The sequence below is a fragment of the Vanacampus margaritifer genome, chromosome 19 (genome assembly GCF_051991255.1).
Source record: "Vanacampus margaritifer isolate UIUO_Vmar chromosome 19, RoL_Vmar_1.0, whole genome shotgun sequence".
NCBI lineage: Eukaryota > Metazoa > Chordata > Actinopteri > Syngnathiformes > Syngnathidae > Vanacampus > Vanacampus margaritifer.
Genome location: NC_135450.1, coordinates 14514994 through 14536553, shown reverse-complemented (window position 1 = coordinate 14536553; position 21560 = coordinate 14514994). Strand labels below are relative to the sequence as shown.

Genomic DNA, 21560 nt, shown 5'->3' with positions numbered 1-21560 from the left:
CGGGAGCCCCCCCCTCCCCTATATAAAAACGTCTTCACGTGTACCGCAGCTGCTTTTAAAACACGTAGCCCACCTTACATCAGATCCAATCTAACAGGCAACAAGGCAGCGTCTCGCTCTGATGTCAACGCGCTGATAAGAGTCGTTACGAAGTGCGGGGTTGTGGTTGGCCGCTGGTCTAAAGGGGATAAAAAGTTTGGGAAACAGCGGCTTAGGACGCCATCTGCCCTCGCCGTTTCCAGTCCACGCTACTAATGCCGATGATGAACGATGATAAAAGGAAGCACAGTAAACCGTGGTTGTGTCATACCATAAACAACTTTCATCAATCCCCTATGGCAAGCCCTTTAAGCATTTACTTTATTACTTGATATCCAGCTTTAAGAAAAACAATCTTAGTAATTAATAACATTGTGCCACTATTTGTGCCACTTTTGGTCTACAAGTTTGACCTTAAGTTGAATAGCAAGGACATTGAATGGACAGCAATTGTCTTACTCGTGACGTTTTCTCCACTACTAGGGACACTTTTGGCCTTCTAGTACAACCTTATATTGGATATCAAGGATATTGAAATAAAAGCTTAAACAACTTCCATATTACGCATGGCGGCTGTTCTGAACTAATAGGGATTGACAAGCCTTTATCAAGTGCAGACGTATTTCTACAAAAGGGAAACTTTATAACTCTCTGACAGGGGAAACGAATCAAGTGTGTGAAAAATATTAACAGTCTGTAAAACTAATTTGAAGGACGAGAGCACTCGGGGAGCGCAGACCTCAGCCAAGGCTTGAACATTTACCACCTGTCAAATCGATGAGTGAAAAACGTCGGTGTTGACATTTTGTTTACCTTGGATCACGATAGATTTCCGTATCCGGATGAAACCTGTCGCTCCTTTTTAGCCATCAAGATCCAACATAATCGTCTGAACATGTTTCATGATTTGTTTTTTTATGTTGAATTGCTTTCAACTTAGTTTGAAGCTGTTCCAGCCTCGCCCCCCCCCCCCCAAAAAAAAAACAAATTGCTTGCAATAACCGTAATAAAAAAAATAGAGCATGTTATTGTACTCTATATAAATATACAATGATAACATAATTGGAGGGGGCCGTATAATACATGGTGATGATTTCAGTTTGTCAGTAATATTAGTCGCTCTTTGCAGAGGATAAAGAATAATGCATGTACGTCCTCAAATACCCTGCAAACAGATGCTGGTCGTAAGCCCATCAATGCCGTTTTGTATCTTCGTATTGTTTAGGAATGGAAAGCTGTGGTTGCCTTAGAATTTTAGCATACCGTGCTTGTATCTCAAATTTTTGTGTGGGTCTGTAACGTATCCCCCCACGATAAACAATGGTTCCACAGATAAACAGAGAGGCATGCAGTTAAACCTAAAGGATTACCTCCTTAGTGGAGTTGATAGTGTTGTTTGTTAAGTATCCTTTAAGCTGACGGATGAGTTGCTATTGGGAATCTCATCATGTCAACTTCCAGCATTGTGTATAACTGAGATCAATTTTCATTGTAAGACAATACGATTACTACGCCTTTGATTGTGTACTTAAAAGAAACATCGATGTGGTTAAAAAATAAGTAACGATGCCGTGCACATGCTGAGCTCATCCTGCTGAATGTCAAGTAGATCAAAGTTAATGGGAAAAATGGAGTGAGGTGAACAAAAGCTGAGCACGCCAAACAACTGGAAGATAAAGAGAGAGAAAATACCACTTTAAATATAATGTGTCCAAAATAGGTCCAAAAGCGTTTATAACCCGCTCTTGGTTACGTCTAAAGTCAGCTATTGACTTAACTTTCATGGCCCTAAAGTAACTTTCACATGACTGTTGTTTTTACAATAACAAAGGACAGAAAACACAAGGGAGTGTCTGCAAATGTACTCCATCAATCTGCCAAAGAGACACCTGGAATTATTTTACTCTTGGCGGGAAAAAGTCAAAGTATATCTTCTTTCACTTCACTTTTGTAGTTTTGGGAGAAAAAAAAAAAAAGTAAAATGAATTCAGAGATTTGTAAGTTTGAAAATGATTGCGGAAAATGTGCGCCAAGGCTGAGAACTACGTAGTACATAAAAGTGGAGCTATATCGTAAAACCAAATGGATGAAGTGCCATCTTCTGGACCCGGAAGGACACCACCACTTTTTGCCCCGATGTCAAATCGCAACTGCTTGAGAGATGGTGCAAAACATCAGAGGTGGACACCCCGCCGCCCCAAAATAAATCCATCATATTTGTCCACTTTGTTCTTTAGCTAATACCACGCTTGGTGTCTTCACAGGCTTTAAACAGGAAGCGCTTGCGTCTGCCTCCTAGCGCGTCCTCTCGCTCCATTTGCGCCCGTTTGAGGAACGGCTGCAAAAAGCCTGCGGCTTGTCTTGGACGTCCCATCGCAGACGCACATGGGGGGCGGGGGGGCTATACGAAACCCGTCAGTTGACCTGAACGTGCGAGCGCCTTTTAACTCTTTGACTGCCAGACGTTTTCAGAAACGGGTTGTCCCCAGTGCCAGCCGATTTTAAGCATTTTGACTGATCTTTCAAGGTCCATAGAAAATTATGTGTTTGGACTATGGAAACACCCATACTACCAAATGAAAGATTGGACTCTCATCTTTCATCAGAAAATAAAGTTTGTTTCTACCTTATTCCGTTTTTCAGTAATCAACAATAGAAAATGGTTAGTTTCACCTCTGTTTTGAAACAAACGTCTTTTGACGTCCTTGGCACTCCTCCATAGGATTTTACTAAACGTTATTTAACGTTTTTGGCAGTCAAAGAGTTAAAAATATATCAATTAGAATGCTCTTGCGATTCCTAAAAGGAAAACCCACGTCATACATTCCACCGTCTTTTCTTCCCAGCTGGCTTTTACGCTGACGATTATGTTCAAATCTAGTAGAAAACGTCTTCAAACACTTACGCAAGAAGCTATTAAACAACGGACGTGAGTCTACATACTACACAGGATAAGGCCATTACGAATATACAATTGCATTGATTGGGAGCGTACCGAATAAAAGCAAAACGAGGCAAGTGCACCAAGAGTATACTTCGCAGCCAAAAGCTAAACATTGGCATAGGAAAAAAAAAAAAAAAAAAAGAGAACATGATAAAATATGTAGCTGGCCGGTAGTCATGGAAAAGAAATGTAAAAGTCAAAGCAGAAGAGGCACAGGTGCAAACAATAACGTCCACGGTGGTCAAATTCCATTCATGTTGCAGTACGAGGTACGAGCCAGGTCACCATAACACACTGCAACCATTTCCATCAACAGCGGCCATTATTCATGTCATTAGCTACGCCTGCCGCTGACGTCAAAATCACACTGTCACTCCTTTTTTTTTTCATTTTTTTTTTTCAATGAATATGTCTCTGACACGCTTGCTTTATTTTTTTTTGCAGCGTAACACCAACCGCGCAACACACGGTGTCAACTATACTGAAGAAGCGGTGGCATAAACATTTACATTGACTTTAAGAATAGAATAAGAACCAGGCGCCAAGTGGATTTTCCGCTGTCCCACGACAAAATCCAGAAGCGTGCTATAGTGTGTTTTGTATGAATTGGTGCAAAAAGTTCAACATTATGTTGCATTAAAACTGGACTATTTGCAATTTACAGTTACGACAAGAAAATACACAAATCAAATAAGTAATAAATAAAAGATTTCCGCCGCACTAAATTTCCGAGATGCGCGGAGCAGCGGGAGAGGGCGAGCGAGGAGACGGATCATTTGATAAATATTTACGAGTGTGTATATCCCGTCCTGGAGGTTTTCTGCATTTGTGTTCCTCATCCCCCACCGCTGTTTATAAACGAAGCCCCAGTACCAACCCCCCCCCCGTTGCCTCCAGTCCACCGCTGGAGCAGGAAAAGTGTCTTGTGATCAGTGCTCAGATCCTCGGCCAGACTAAAACGATGCGATTGTCCAAAAAAAAAAAAAAAAAACTCCCACAATGCCGTGGCGGGCCGAGGCTTCCAAATACCTTCCAAGCACTTTCAAAACGTTCCAAATAGCCTTATCTCATTTTAAATGGGTTTGGATATCAAGGAGATTTTTTCGTTGGGTAGGGGGGATGGCCTGAGTGCGGGATTCCTGTCAATCGCAATCTGGCAAGACTGAACGCTACTCGCAGAACGTTAGGGATATCAGGTGAAATTTCAGGATTAGCCCAAAATGAACTACAGCGAACCTCCATTTATTGTTCCAGATTCACTTTCAGTTTACAACAAAATAGCAGTGCTAAGCTAGTATACTAAGATAGTACAGTACCAGCTCTGTAAATAAGCTAGCTAGCACTAGATGTTAGCCATGACTGCTAACTTGGTGGTGACACTGTTTAAATGTTATCAATACAAATCAAAAAGAGGTGATTAACTTATCTGCAGAAATGTTATGTTCTGAATCTTCAGATACTTGACGTTCCTTGCTGTGCTTCTTTTTGCTTCTCTTATGTCTAGTAAGTTAACATAGCTACTCGCAAAACGTTAGGGATATCAGGTGAAATTTCAGGATTAGCCCAAAATGAACTACAGCGAACCTCCATTTATTGTTCCAGATTCACTTTCAGTTTACAACAAAATAGCAGTGCTAAGCTAGTATACTAAGCTAGTACAGTACCAGCTCTGTAAATAAGCTAGCTAGCGCTAGATGTTAGCCATGACTGCTAACTTGGTGGTGATACTCTAGTTTAAATGTTATCAATACAAATCAAAAAGAGGTGATTAACTTATCTGCAGAAATGTTATGTTCTGAATCTTCAGATACTTGACGCCCCTTGCTGTGCTTCTTTTTGCTTCTCTTATGTCTAGTAAGTTAACATAGCTACTCGCAAAACGTTAGGGATATCAGGTGAAATTTCAGGATTAGCCCAAAATGAACTACAGCGAACCTCCATTTATTGTTCCAGATTCACTTTCAGTTTACAACAAAATAGCAGTGCTAAGCTAGTATACTAAGATAGTACAGTACCAGCTCTGTAAATAAGCTAGCTAGCACTAGATGTTAGCCATGACTGCTAACTTGGTGGTGACACTGTTTAAATGTTATCAATACAAATCAAAAAGAGGTGATTAACTTATCTGCAGAAATGTTATGTTCTGAATCTTCAGATACTTGACGTTCCTTGCTGTGCTTCTTTTTGCTTCTCTTATGTCTAGTAAGTTAACATAGCTACTCGCAAAACGTTAGGGATATCAGGTGAAATTTCAGGATTAGCCCAAAATGAACTACAGCGAACCTCCATTTATTGTTCCAGATTCACTTTCAGTTTACAACAAAATAGCAGTGCTAAGCTAGTATACTAAGCTAGTACAGTACCAGCTCCGTAAATAAGCTAGCTAGCGCTAGATGTTAGCCATGACTGCTAACTTGGTGGTGACACTGTAGTTTAAATGTTATCAATACAAATCAAAAAGAGGTGATTAACTTATCTGCAGAAATGTTATGTTCCGAATCTTCAGATACTTGACGCCCCTTGCTGTGCTTCTTTTTGCTTCTCTTATGTCTAGTAAGTTAACATAGCTACTCGCAAAACGTTAGGGATATCAGGTGAAATTTCAGGATTAGCCCAAAATGAACTACAGCGAACCTCCATTTATTGTTCCAGATTCACTTTCAGTTTACAACAAAATAGCAGTGCTAAGCTAGTATACTAAGCTAGTACAGTACCAGCTCTGTAAATAAGCTAGCTAGCGCTAGATGTTAGCCATGACTGCTAACTTGGTGGTGACACTGTAGTTTAAATGTTATCAATACAAATCAAAAAGAGGTGATTAACTTATCTGCAGAAATGTTATGTTCCGAATCTTCAGATACTTGACGCCCCTTGCTGTGCTTCTTTTTGCTTCTCTTATGTCTAGTAAGTTGTTAACATTAGAGGATCGGCTTTTTTTTTTTTTTTTTTAACTGAGGTCAATATTACAACATACTGTCGTACTGAATCATTCAACAGTTTGAAATTTGCATTTAAAAGTTTAGAAGAGGTCAAATTAAGTTCACCTGTAAAGGTTTATCAGGGATGTGATTTTTCCGCTAATTAATTTTTTTATCTCCCCCCAAAAAAAAAAAAATTCCGATTTTTTAGTAGTTCATTGTGTATGCACATGACTCCGACAGATAACATCTTCTGCTATAACAAAGACATTTGTGGTATGCTCTAATATGAGTTACTTTTCATTTGGTCATGATACAATTATTTGTTCATGAAATTTGAACTCTTCAACATTATTTATGTGTTAACTTAGTAATCACATTAGTTAGATATGATGATATTCTCAGTGATAGTTTTTAAAAGCAAAGGCAGTCCAATGTTTTTGAGTTGACTAAAACTGCCATTTTATATGGGATAGTTCAATATACATTGAAAATTTATGCTGTTGTTTTGTCTATTTCTTTGTCATGTGAGTGCATTGAAAGTACTTAAAAACACGGAAAACCCATGAGCTCCGGGGGGCTATGCCCCCCTTGTCCCCCTGGACCTAGACCCAGACCCCCGGCTAAATTTTCAGATAATTTCACTTTGGTCAACGCATATTAGGTTCACGCTGAAATTTTACCGAAAGCCAATAAGGCCCGGATCAGCCAAACTAACAAATACTCCTTTCATGTTCGCCAAGCGTCCTCCCTTGTGGAGACATCCCGTCCACATGCGTGCCAGCAGATACGGCGGAATCCTCACATTCCTCTCCCACACTGCACCTGTGCCAGTGGCGTCATGTGAGAAAGGCGGGATGCTACCGGCGCAGTTATCCGGGATGAGCGCAACCGTCAAACATGCTGTCAAATGACTGCGCTTGTACGACTCCAGAGTAAACATTTGCAGGACTTTTGAGCTGCACGTCATCCCACTGTACGTGCACTGCTCGTGTAGGAGAATAAAGCGCATAGCTGAGCACACGCTATCATAATCCCGAAACTAGAAATCAATACTGAAGAAAACCAAAGTCAAACAAAAAAAGAAATGTGATTGTTGGGAGCCTTAATACAATTTTAGTTCATTCACATTTGGGTAAATTAAGATGATTTATGACTATTCAGATTATTTTTTTTCATAGGTTAGAATGTTGATAGCAACTATTATCATCATGTCTGAATTCCCTATGGAGTTTAAAAAAAAATACGTAAACGATGCCTTTCGCAAGCATAAACATGACTTGCGTTTTGGGTCTTGGAGTTTATAACAGTGACGTGAAGCACACTTGCATAAAAGCGCATTTTACCGTCAGCTGATGAGCGAGTGAGGGGGAGTCACAGCAACATGATGTGGAGGAGGAATGTTATCTGGAGCATCAGGGGGGACTTCGGTAGTCAGGCTTGCTTGACTGGCGCTTCATCACTAGCATGACACACGGATTACTGACAGTAACGTGCCCGGCCCACATTTGGAATTTTTTTTTACTTTTAACTCACACTGTGTAGTTAAAGACGTTGTTTGAAGATAATTCTTGTTTTTCACCATTTCACTTTTAATTTTTGGGGCGTGGCTAAAAGTCACCCCTCCCCCAATATATATATATATATATATATATATATATATATATATATATATATCAATGTGCAGTTATGCCTACACCCCAAAAATGCATCTTCCTTTCAGATCTTGGCGTGGCTGCTTCAGAGCGCCTCATTGTTGGCCACGAGTGTGCGCACATCACGCACGTTAAAGTGTGACTTGACAGCCAGTGTGTCGACGGGGGCTTCAGGCCACTTTAGAGTGGCCTCCTTGTCACAGTGCGGGAATATTATCCGTTTCACAGTGTGAGCATTTATTTTTAATTTATTTTTGACAATAAAAAAAATCACAACTTTTTTGGCTTTTACGCAATTAAAGGAGTTGAAACTTTGACCTAGTCTTTTACACAAGTATTTATATTTTAGTACAGAGTGAGAGTACCTTTGCGACCAATGGTATAAAATACTGCCTGAGACGAGCCCAGGGGATGAGCGTCGTTTTGTGGTCAACTGCTACATGTGTGTGTTTGTGTGTGTGTGTGTGTGTTGAACACCTGGAACTTGAATGGACTGTTTAGAATGTGTGTGTGTTTCCGTATATGTTTCAAGTTCAAGGGTCGCTGCGCTGGAAAGGTTTCTCGTGTCAACAAACACGTCAACACACACACGATCACCAAGCGAGTGTGTTCATCATCATTACGTACCAGTGTGTGTGTGTTTGGGATCTTGTTTCACGCGGCCAGCCGAACCCACAGATGTGTTGATGTTGATGCTTGCTCCGGTACAACAAACAGCACTGACCCATCCCCCCCCCCCCCCAATTTGGTGTTGTGCTGTAGATGGTGTAGCAGGTGTGTCACGCAAGCACACAACGTGTGAGGTCCAGATATGCTTCAATCCAAAAGTATTGGGTCAGCGATGCCAACCTTATTTTTGCTCTTTGTCGACTGACAGTTGAATAGAAACAATACAACAAATCAACTTTTCAGCTTTTATTTACCGGCTAACCTCAGCAACGACACTCTCGTTTGCTGATTCCCAAGTCACAAAACAGGCCAGGCCCTGCATTTTAAAGCCACACGCATTCAAGCTCACGGATACTACAGTGTAGAAGGTGATATTAAAGATTAATAGCTCTTAATATGAAAAGAAAAATGCACTGAGCTGTCAACGTCTTAGAAATGCAATTATGCCATCTAGTGGCAGAAAAATGACCAACACAAATCAATATCACACTCACTTTTTTTTTTTACTCAATTATATGAATTATTATGAAATTACTGTATCAATGACTAAAAGATGCAGCCATGTCTCTATTAGTTTAACTTTTTTTTTAATTTTTTTTTTATGAAAAATATTTCATTGTACATTTTATTGAACGTTAAAATCTCAGATTAATCATAAGTTAACTATTGAAGTCATGCAATTAATTACAATAAAAACATTTTAATTGCCTGACACCCTTAGTATATAAATAATAAAATCAATGCACAGAATGTAACTAGAATGTAATCCAATAAATGGGGGCCGACTTTAAAGTGTTCCCCCTCTATATACTTTATACTGCGGATATGTATCACCGCTTACAAACTTATGAGCATATTTGGCGAAGAAACACTTCAATACATGGATGGTTGGGTAATGGATGGATGAAGAGGAAGAGGTACACTATAGCCTATGTATGCTAATTTCCATTAGCCTGTGGCGCGTTACATTCTGTTAGCATTAAGCTAGCTGGCTTTTGTTAGACAAAACTTCAAGCTTTGGTTGAACATTTTGGTGCTTAGATGTACGAAGTTTGGTTATATTTTGCTTTATACTGAACTTCAAGCGGGATCGACAAATGAACAGCTGGTCTACGATCTACATACAGACATCCTGCCTAAGTCGTATTATAAAATCACAGCAAAATGTAACTCAGGCGCCTGTTTAGTCTACAAAACATTGTTTACATCTAGTCTCCGAAAGCCTATTTTCCGCATAGATGGGAACACGTGTGTCAAATCTGATCCTCCTAACATGTTGCAAGGCCGCCGCCCTGGGCAACCTCGCTGACCTCGGCGTCCGTTGTGACGTGTTTAGATGAGAGATGAGCCGAGAGACGATGAAGGAAGTGAAAGAAAGAGGGGTCCGTCTAAGTAGCTTATGTCAAGGGATTTTTTTTTTTTTTTTTTGCTCTTCATTTGTCCGGGATCAAAGCTGGCCGCTGCTAAAAAGGCTTTTTTCTCTCTCTCTCTCTCTTTAGGGGGATTAGGCGTAAAGAAGCCCTTGCTGTCTCCCAGGAGGAGGAGGAAGCTGAGGATGGCTCATTGCAGCGCACAGGTGGGCCACTTATATTCTTTTGGGGAGTCTGAATTTCTCAAATTTTTATATCTGTTCTAAATGTACAGTAAAAAATTATCATTCATACTCTTGTTAACAAAAGTGGAAAAAAAATGAATTTTTGACGTTTATAGCCGTCAATGGCAGTGAATGGATAAAAAAAAAAAAAAGATTCTTAAAAATTTTGGGCATCGGGCGATTAAAATTTGTAATCGTAATTAATCGCATGACTCACGATTAATCCAAAACATTTCTATCTGTTCTAAAAAAAAAAATAGTAAAAATGAATTTTTGACGTTTATAGCCGTCAATGGCAGTGAATGGATAAAACAAAAAAAAAAAAAAGATTCTTAAAAATTTTGGGCATCGGGCGATTAAAATTTGTAATCGTAATTAATCGCATGACTCACGATTAATCCAAAACATTTCTATCTGTTCTAAAAAAAAATAGTTCAAATGAATTTTTGACGTTTATAGCCGTCAATGGCAGTGAATGGATAAAAAAAAAAAAAAAGATTCTTAACTCTTTGACTGCCAAAAACGTTAAATAACGTTTAGTAAAATCCTATGGAGGAGTGCCAAAGACGTCAAAAGACGTTTGTTTCAAAACAGAGGTGAAACTAACCATTTTCTATTGTTGATTACTGAAAAACGGAATAAGGTAGAAGCAAACTTTATTTTCTGATGAAAGATGAGAGTCCAATCTTTCATTTGGTAGTATGTTTGTGTTTCCATAGTCCAAACACATAATTTTCTATGGACCTTGAAAGATCAGTCAAAATGCTTAAAATCGGCTGGCACTGGGGACAACCCGTTTCTGAAAACGTCTGGCAGTCAAAGAGTTAAAAATTTTGGGCATCGGGCGATTAAAATTTGTAATCGTAATTAATCGCATGACTCACGATTAATCCAAAACATTTCTATCTGTTCTAAAAAAAAATAGTTCAAATGAATTTTTGACGTTTATAGCCGTCAATGGCAGTGAATGGATAAAAAAAAAAAAAAAAAAGATTCTTAAAAATTTTGGGCATCAGGCGATTAAAATTTGTAATCGTAATTAATCGCATGACTCACGATTAATCCAAAACATTTCTATCTGTTCTAAAAAAAAAAATAGTATAAATGAATTTTTGACGTTTATAGCCGTCAATGGCAGTGAATGGATAAAAAAAAAAAAAAAAGATTCTTAAAAATTTTGGGCATCGGGCGATTAAAATTTGTAATCGTAATTAATCGCATGACTCACGATTAATCCAAAACATTTCTATCTGTTCTAAAAAAAAAATAGTTCAAATGAATTTTTGACGTTTATAGCCGTCAATGGCAGTGAATGAGTTAAAAACATGGAATAAGCAGATGCTATGATTTTTCCAACCTGCAAGTATTTTTCCTGGTATCCCACCCGCCCTCAGCGGTGCCTGTTCGGGGAAGCCCTCGTGCAGCCCGCCCCCATCTGTCAAATAGATAAGCCTGCAGGTTCCAGATGAAACCGTTGGACACCAAATCCACACTGCCTGTGTGGGTGCTTATCTTATCTTTTAATAGGAGCTTTACTCCAATCTGCACGCCATTGCTGGAGGAAGTGGAGAAAAGGGGGTGGGTGGGTAGAAAAGCTAAAGCACTCACCTTCTACTCTCTCCCGGGACCTTCTCCACGACAGGTGACCCCCGTTTTAATATCAAACTAAAATAAGAAGCTATTCAGCTGTCTGCCCAACCTGGCAACATCCTGGCCGCGCAGGTGACTTTGCCATCAACACCCAAGCACGCACTGTCACTATGCACGACCTCTGCGGGTGCGTATGAGAGGCACGAGGGTGCGGAATGGCTGCTGGATGCTGGTGATAAGAATAGAACCGATCAGGCATTGTGACATTTGAGTGGACAGCACACACAACCTTCACCTTGTCCCACTTGTGTGGGAAAAGGATGCCCATTATTACAATTATTTTTTTATTTTTTTATATGAGCATAGAGTATATATGGAAAATGTATTTAATAATTTTTGGGCCAGCATGGTATAATATTTTACATCGGAGCGCTTTCATCCGTGTATTGAATGTTACAAACAGTCAATTTACTGCCATCTAGTGGAAGAGACTTTAATTGCTCTGCCTGTCACCGTACGTCGCTGGCATAGATTTATAGTAGGGGTATCAGGCGATGAATTTTTTTTAGTCGTAATTAATTGCATGACTTCAATAGTTAACTCACAATTAATCGCAAATTTTACATCTGTTTTAAATGTATAATAAAATGTACAATAAAAAAATCTCAGTCTCAGAACATCAAAGTGGGAAAAAAAGTTAAATTAATAGAAATATAGCTGCATCTTTTAGTCATTGATAGTAATTTCATACTAATTCATAGAATTGAGTTAAAATTAAAAAGATGTACTGTTACCTACGCAGTGGCCTTGTGGTAGAGTGACCGCCCTGAGACTGGGCGGTCGTGGGTTCAATCCCCGGCCGGGTCATACCAAAGACTATAAAAATGGGACGCATTGCTGCCCTGCTTGACACTCAGCATTAAGGGTTGGAATTGGGGGGTTAGATCACCAAAAGTTTCCCGAGCACGGCCGCTGCTGCTGCTCACCGCTCCTTCAGGGGGTGGGTCAAATGCGGAGAACGAATTTCGCCCCACTTAGTTGGGTGTGACAATCAGTGGTACTTTTAACTTTTAAAAACGAGTGTGATGTTGATTTGTGTTGAGGTAATTTTTCTGCCACTAGGTGGCATAATTACATTTATAAGACATTGGTGACAGCTCAGTGAATTCTATCTAATATCTAATCTTTAACATGAAGTAACTTGTGAAATTCTGCACATTTCTAAAATTGTAAAATACAATTGCCTCCACAGATATATGCATTATTATTACATTTATTACTGCAAAATTTTGACATGGTCGTGTCTGCTGCGTTGCGACTGGACTTTGTCAGTAAGGGTCATTAATCGCGCGTTAAAAAATTTGTGGTGTTAAAGAAACTTTAAATTAACTCAAAATGAACACTGATTTTGACACCCCTAATTTAGAGTAAATAATTATTTTACATGAGTCACCTCCACTTCTGCCAGGGTGCCTCCCACGGCTGCCAAAAGGACCACATGTACACAATGTACACTATGCAGTCCATTAGGCTCCATTAAGAAGATGAGAGTATAATCGTAGCGCTTGTGTAAATGGCCGCGGGTCATGTGGCAGGTCTGCACAAATAAACAGAAAGCGTAATCAGGCAGGAACATAAAAGCACATCAGGGACATTTGATTTAATCAGCGTGACTTCCCGGGCGGGTGGTGTTTACTCGACCGGTGACATGTTCAAAATGTGTCGCATGGTTTGGCGAACATTATAAACACATTGGTTGCTACCTGTCCGGAGTGTGTTCTTTTGTTGTGGTGGTATGATTAGCATCGAGATTGGACGGCACTCCGAATAGCATTGAGGTGAGATGTCATGCACATTTAAGGTACAATGAAACTAGAGCTGGGTGGTAATGCGCTACATTTGCTCAGTTACATTCACTTAAGTAACTTTTTTGATAAAGATCAGAGATTATCTATTTGACAATCATGCGCTGATTAAAAAAAAAAATCTTAAATTACTCACTAGTTACTTAGTATTTGAATACTTTTCACTGAGCAGTCACGGATCAACATTGGCCCGAATTTCACTCGCTGGAGTGAGCTAAAAAAAAAAAAAAGATGCAATGCGCTTGTCCTCATAGGAAATGTGGTCTTCCTTGAGACAATACAGCTTTTGTCCTTATAGCGTAGCCATAATCAACGTAAACTGAAAGTTCCTTAGTGTTGCTTTAATTGAAAGGCATTTTTTAAATATTTTTTATTATTATTATTATTATTGTTGCTGTTGTTGTTAACAAATTCAATATATTGTACTGATTACAACCACTCAAGTGGAAAGTCCAATTTTGGAGGCGTGAGAACATACGAAAAGCGCGGTGCACAGAAAATGTCCGAAACCGCCTGTTCAAGCAAACAAAACCCACACCAGAGCTAACATGGGATAACGCATTTAGTCATAGCCGCTCATTTTTCTTGCCCGGTGACAAGTATCAAAGCTGACTTGTTCCGAGCCGTTTCACTTTGGTACACAAACAACATGCTACTGTCATCACCCCATCCTTCAAATGCCAAAGACCCCTGAAGGAGGGGGCGGGGGGGGGTCACCCTTAGGGGCCATGTCCCAAAGTTGGGGCCACTAATGAGGCCCTCCTCCCACAACTCCCCCATCCCAAAGGATGAAGTACGTATGCTAGGCTAAGTAAACATCGAGTAGATGTAGGCTGTTGCTTCCATATCAAGCATTGCTTCGAATTCAAACGCACCTTTCAGGATAAAATTGACTTTCACGCCTTGTGACATCACGTTACACTTCTACCCGCACACTCCCCCCCGACAGTGTTTTACAGCTGGCAGTCAATCTGTCACCCTGTAAAGCTGCCGGCCTGTCAGTGTGCGTTAACGGGACTTTTCTGGCAGGTTAGCGCTCTCGCAGCTGCCTGGCGCTCTCATGATTTAAGTTTCCCCGTCGCCGTAATGGCTTTCACAGGTTTTTGCGACCCCCGGGGCCCAGATGCGGGACCCGGTCCCACACTTTTCCCTTAATTACAAGTGGCGGGCCGGGCAGTTGATACCTGAGCCTTCAGTGGGGACTTGGCCGACTTAATTCAATTATTAATACGGCAAACGGTGCTATACAAAAATGCAATATAACAGTCAATATTTATTGAATGACTTGAAAAAGGCATTTATTTATAAAACCTCTTACCATAGCTGTTGATTAATGCTGTCGGTATGCAGAATTTTTTTTTTTAATCGATTATTTAATTGATTCATCGACTAATCGGATTAATTTTAATTTTGTTTTAAAGTGTATTACAAAAGCACTTAGTACTTCGTATTTGTATAAAGATTTTTTTTTTAAAAAAGGGGGTTAACGGTTCAGTCATTGTTTTCCAGAGTAAAAACAGATCTTGTCTTATTTTGATTAAAACACACAAGATAATCAGTCTTCTTTCATGGTATCAGAGGATTTGGACAATTTTAAATAAAAAAAAAAATTGCTCTAAACGATTACTCGATTATTAAAATAGTTGTCGATTAATCAATTACTTTTGACAGCTCTAATGTTGATGTATTAAATATATTAACATGTACAAACAAATGCTACAGACTTGCTAGTGTTTTGAAATGGCTACAATAGCCTAATGCTATCGTAAAGGTAAAACACCTTAGACTTGCTAATGATTAGCGGCTTATTGTTTCATTGCTGTTGTTTTTTTTGTTTTATATTTTGGATTATTCCAAATTGCCTTTTTTTTTTTCATTTTTACTTTTTCTGAAATAAATATTATTTTGAGATTTCTCCTACTTCCCAGTCATGCCTCCCTGTTTCCCTGCACTTCTCGGTCCTCTACATTCAACATTGGATCAATGAGAGTAGTATTTGTATTTGATGTGTGTAAGTGAAAAGAAATGGAAAAAATGCGAGAGAGCACATCCAGTGGTGCTACACAGGAGACGGAAGCAGACTGTCCTTGTCTCTGGGGGGGTCCGCACCGTCTATCTGGGTGGGGAGACCACAGGGGACGCCGAGACAGGAAATAAAGACAGCGCGCCCGAAGGCAGCTCTGGTCGTTGAAGGTCAACCAAATAGTATTTAGGTTAAGAAAGCTTCCATTTATTACCTCCAGAGGAAATTTTGAGGGAAGACTTTTTAACATGAGGGAATGTCATTTTGCGAAACTTAATTTAAGGAGCAGAAGATTTGTTTGTCAAGTTTGCGAGTGTTGCTGTTATGTCTGCCTGTGTTTTGGGATGTGCTGACGGATGAGGGGGGGAGACGAGCGGATGCCCGTTTAAAAGGACGTCCATCCTCTCCTGTCGTTCGCCCGCCAGATATTTGAGAAGGAAGGAATGAATGTTATGGGGGGGGGGGCCGCACAAGGAGAGAAAGCCGAGCGCCGTCTTTGAAGAATCTCTCGTTTGTATCGCAGCGGCGGGTTGTCAGCCAAAATCGGACCCCCGCGACACCCCCGAAGACACAACATGAAAGGCGAAATTTCGCCTCATCCCGAAGAGGAAATGATAAATCAGCGGCCGAAAACTTGAGACGATGACAACGTCTCCTGCTGCCTGATACCGATAGCTTAGCTTAGCGGTTGTGCTGCAATAATAGTAAGGAAAAGTGTGGATAAGAAAAAGGCCCCAAGGTGCTGCTGTAGGCCACAATTTACACACAGACGCTCACACTGCACAAGACTCCAGCTTCTGATGTGACTTGCTTGGCCACGCCCCTTAAAGGCACACATCAATGCCTTCTTAACTCATTCACTGCCATTGACGGCTATAGACATTTTTTCCCCCACTTTTGTTAACAAGAGTATGAAAACCTAGAAAAAAAATGTATTGTACATTTATAACAGATATAAAATTTGTGATCAATTGGGAGTTAACTACTGAAGTCATGCGATTAATTACAATTAAAAAAATTAATCGTCTGACGCCCCTAATTTTTTAATAATATTTTCTTTTTTTTTAAGTTAGGGGCATCAGGCAATTATTATTATTTTTAATTGTAATTAATCACATGACTTCACGAGTTAACTCACGATTAATCACAAATGTTATATCTGTTATTAATGTACAATACATTTTCTTCTAGGTTTTCATACTCTTGTTCGCAAAAGTCGAAAAAAAATGTGAAACTAATAGAAATAGTTTAAATGAATTTTTGACGTCTATAGCCGTCAAAGGCAGTGAATGAGTTAATATAATTGCCAATGTCATTTTTTCACATTTTTTAACCTTTTGCATCATGAGATGATTTAGGCAAAAATATATTTTTTTGCAAATAAACCAGTTCAGTGATTACACTACAAACTTTGTATTTTAGGGTTTTATACAATAAAGTGTTTTATTAATTTGAACAAAAACAAAAATCTAATTTTTGCTATCTTTTTATTTAGTTTGTGAGATTATTTCGGTTGGAAATTAGCATGTTGCCTTTTTCCACGATATTTACTTTGGTCAAAAAGAAGTGGGACTTTGAATGATCCATTTTCTCATTAATATTCAAAAAATATTCAATATGTAAATAAGCTTTACTCCATTGGAAATTTTGTGGGCCTTTGGTGGAATTTTACCTCCATGTTGACGGGTCTGAAGGGGTTAAAAGCTAGTATTTGTATTTTTCCTGAGTTGAGTTGAGCAACCATGAAGTGGGCACGTACTTAAATAATGAGTCACGATTCGACGTCACCAAATTTAAATCTTGAGTGTCTTGAAAAGCCTTTTGTGTTTTTTATCAGCTATCACATGCAATCCACAAAGCATATTTATGTCACTTAAAACAGGTCACGGACTCTTATGATATATGTTATGCATGAAAAAAGGGAGGGGGGAAAAAAAGTCAACTCTCCACAATATGCCCTCTTTTCGGAATGATTGTAAATCCAGTTCTCATGGGTCTTGATGGAATGTCAAGATTGTTTCATGTTGACTTGTGAGGATCAATCCCACTCACGTCATTCCACATCTTTCCCATCCACTCCTCGGAATTGCTGACGTCAAGTTTGATTTCTTCCCCCTCATGTTTTGCTTGCAAACAGGCTGTCAGTCATTCTTGTTTTGGGACTTCTTTTTCCTTTTTTTATTTTATTATTATTTTATTTTATTATTTTTTTTTTTTATTATTATTTTTTTTTAATGGACGAGTATACCAGTTTCCCATCAGTCAAATGAAAACTAGTTATGGAACACTATTTGGGATTACAGTTTTAGCTGGCGGAACATATGTAATTAAAATAATATAATAATAATATATATAATAATAATAAAAAAAAATAATATGACAATAATAGTGTAATAATATAATAACACAATAATAACATAATAATAATAATATCAAAAGTCTACACACCTGTGTTCAATAACCATTTGACGAAGATAAACATTTTCAAAACCTTTTACACCATTAACGTGACCTTTAACTCGTAGAACTCAACTGGGGGAAAAAAAATAAAAAAATCTTTTGGAGCGGGGAAGTAAAAATAAATGTTTTGTGGCGTGCAATGCGCCAAAGGTTGACATAGTACAGTTAGAACGTGATACTCCTTAACTTCTTGTGCGATTTCCTGCAAAATTCTCACGAGAGATTTTAACGGTGTGCGTCAAGAGAGTAGAAATGTGATTAGATTTTTTTTTTTTTTTTTTTTTTTTTTAAAGTTATTTCATACAATCAAACTTGAAGTCAGCATAGCGGATTTTGCTGGTGGGAACTTAGTAGAACGGGGTCAGCGGGATTCATCCTCACGAGACGGCGACTGTCCGCGTGAAGCATCCCATCGATCCATCAAGCGTCCGCTACCATATTTTCAGTCGGGCGGTGAAAGAATGCAACGCGACGCCTTCCGTCCCCAGGAAGACGCCATTAGCGTGTAAACGCGGCCTGGGCTTCCATAATGAGCAAATCGGTTTTGACAGTGCAATTGAAGATAGAATGTACATATTTAAGCCCACGTTCAATGCGCTTTGGGGGGGGAGAGAGTTATGATTTAAAGACGTCGGCGGGAGCGCTCGCAGCTGTGCGCCTTTCAGAGTAACATCTGGGAAAAGACATTTTCCTTTTTGTTAGCGTGAGCATGTAACGCAAAAGGACAAAACGTGCGTGAAGCGGGATACACAAATACCCATTTTGATTATTTTAAAGGATTTTTAAAATCAGAGAGACGCCACATTAATCGTGCATATTCACTTTTAAATGGTGTTTTTATTTTGTGCTATATTTTGCGATTTTGTGGTGATCATTTTTTCACATGGACCGCTACTGCAGACTCATGTGGCAATTAGAGCTGTTAAAATTAATCGATTAATCGCCAAGTAATCGATTTAGCAAATTTATCGACAACTATTTTAAGAATAAAGTAATCGTTTGGAGACATTTTTTTTTTATTATTTCAAATTGTCCAAATTCTCAGATTTCAGCATATCAACAGTAATTGTTCACTGATTTCCCAAAAATTAGCAAACACCTGATTTTACTTTGGAAACTGATAACATAGTATAACATCATTTATTCAGTATACGAATACGAAGTACGAAATGAACATCAATCACTGGTGTTAACTCATTGGCTCCCAAAAACGTATAAATATGTTCTATTTTCAACATTACAATGGTCTTAAAAACATATTTATACGTTTTTTTATGTTATTTTATTTTATGTTGTTTTTTATTTATGCTAGAGCATACAGAAGGCTTTGATGCAGCCTCTGACCTGAAGAGGATGCTTAAAGCATTGGTAGTTATTTAAAAAAAGGGACCAGCAGGCGGCAGCAGAGTATAAGAGATGAACCAGGGCCATGTTGCAACAAAACTCTTTTCCCCACTGTTTTAAACAGATTTTTGAATAATGATTAAACTTAGCTATATGCAAATGCTAATTGCTGCAAAACAGAAACTGATAGAAATGTACTTTTTTCCTAATGAAAGAGACTTTAATCTTCCTTTTGGTAGGTTCCATGTTTTATAGCAATAGAACACAATAAAGTTTCATCTCACTGTCATCACATCGATTTACGTTTTTTTTATTATTATTAAAAAAAAAATCTTAAAGCTGGGGGTCTCCGGATGCGCTCCTTGAGGTCCCTCGCAACTTATACAGTGTTCCAAATCTATTTAATAAAAGCTACGACATCAACAATATTAAGTCCTTGGGGATATTTGCGATTTTCATCATCCTTTGTTCACATCACTGCTGGGAAGGAGCCATATCTCCAGCATGAGGTCAGAAATCACACCCAAGACAAAAGACAACTGTGAACTGTTATATAAGATTTACTCAAACGATTTTGACGGACGTGATGACAGTGTCATTGAATTAGATGTGGCAGACTAACACCCTCTCTGAGGACACACACCAGGGTCTTTACTTTAATTGGTTGTCGGCGTGATTGCGATCTGGCAAAGGTCCCAGACAAATGTGAGGACGCGGCGGACGACGCGTTTCAAACATTTGCAGTTTGATCAGGTTACAGGTTGTTACCGCTCAGACTGAAAGCTTTTTTGCAGATTTCGTCCTGTCAAGTATTATTAGTGCGGCGTGTGGCTGAGGGCAAGTAAACCAGGCAGATGGTTTGCATTTGGAGTCAAATTAATTAAACAGTAGAGTAGGAGGATGAGGTTGATCACATTATTGCTGCAGAGACGGCTATGACACGAGCTCGGCCTCTGAGGGGCAATCAGAGGCCAAAGAGTGACTTAAGTTCATTTGTGACCCAAAAAAAAAAAAATCTAATATGATGGTGTATCAAAAATTTGGTGTCCTTTTTTTCTCTCGTTTGAGGGCCACATAAATAAAATCAGAAAGACGCAAGGGCCATGTAATGTTATGAAGAGAAATTTACTTTAGTCCTAAAAAAATATATATATATATTTGTATCTTTGCATATCTAAAAAAAATGCTACAGTATATAAGCCAATTTATCTGTAATAGTGGCACCTATTTTTTTGACACACTCCCATTTTCTTGAACTGTTTTTTGCCTGTTTTTATGTACAGCACTTGGGCTTCCCCTTTGCTATTTTTTTTTTACATGTGGCATACAAATAAAGTTGATTTAATTTAATTTTGATTTGATATGTCTTGGGCCACTGAAAAATGGATGCAGGGCCCCAAATGGCCCCCAGGCCATAGTTTGGACACCACTGGGTTATCTCCTGGTAACACAGTAGCACTGTGGTTAGCATGTCCGCCAGTTTCTCGGTTTGGCAAGCAATATAGGCCTACCGATATTAACCCGCAGGCATTTTCACTGAAGCAACCCCCTTTGCTCCCAGCTGTTTTACTGGATTTTGACATATTTTGCAAGGCCCACAAAATATTGTGTTCTATCGCTATAAAAACAGGGAACCTACCAAACGAAAGGTTCGAGTCTCTTCTTTCATCAGGGAAAAAAAGTATATTTGTATCTGTTTCCATTTTGCAGCAATTAGTATTCGAATATAGCTAAGTTTCATCATTTTGCACAAACCTGTTGAAAACACTGGGAAAAGGAGCTTGTCGCAACATGGCCCTGTCTGATCTCTCATACTCTGCTGCCACCTGCTGGACGTCTTTTGTAATAAGTATCATTGCTTTAAGCGACGTTTTCAGGTCAGAGGCTGCATCGAAAAGCCTTCTGTATGCTCTAGCACAGGGGTGGCCAAGTTCGGCCCTCAAGAGCCACGATCCAGCCTGTTTTCTATGTTTCTCTTCGCTAACACACCTGATTCCTGATCAGGATCGTTATCAGGCTTCTTTCTGCAAAGCGTGCTGATGAGCTGATCATTAAATTCAGCTGCGCTGAAGGAGGGAGACATGGAAAACAACTCGAGGACCGAACTTGGCCACCCCTGCGCTCGCATAAAAAAAAGTTTTTGTGACCATGGCTATATTTTTAACGTTTTTATACATTTTTGGTAGCAAATTAGTTAAGATACTTTATTATGCATTGGCTCAATAAAATAAAATAAAAACAGACAAATGACATTTTGTCATACATCTGTTTAGGAAGCGTACGTAAATTTTTGGCCCCCGCCGCCATTTACGTTGCCCATGTCTGCCTTAGGCCAAGCCGATATCACTTCAGAGAGAGGAAGGATCAGCTCATGCTCGCCTATCGCGCGTCCTCAGAGGCGAGAGCTTGAACGTGATTTTTCCCGATGATGCCAAAGGTACGTCCTCCTTGGAAGTGTT

The 21560-nt window shown here is 39.2% G+C and overlaps 1 protein-coding gene across 3 annotated transcripts in view; it reads left to right on the top strand.

Moving 5' to 3' along the window:
* The window catches only part of mrps18a (mitochondrial ribosomal protein S18A), a 92328-nt gene that overhangs the window by 53290 nt on the left and 17478 nt on the right, over positions 1 to 21560 (top strand). For all 3 annotated transcript variants that reach the window (XM_077553659.1, XM_077553656.1, XM_077553657.1), the window contains 2 exons: positions 9725 to 9801; positions 21433 to 21538. In XM_077553659.1, the coding sequence (XP_077409785.1) occupies positions 9781 to 9801; positions 21433 to 21538 (127 nt within the window). In that variant the 5' untranslated portion in view covers positions 9725 to 9780. The remainder of the gene's footprint in view (positions 1 to 9724; positions 9802 to 21432; positions 21539 to 21560) is intronic.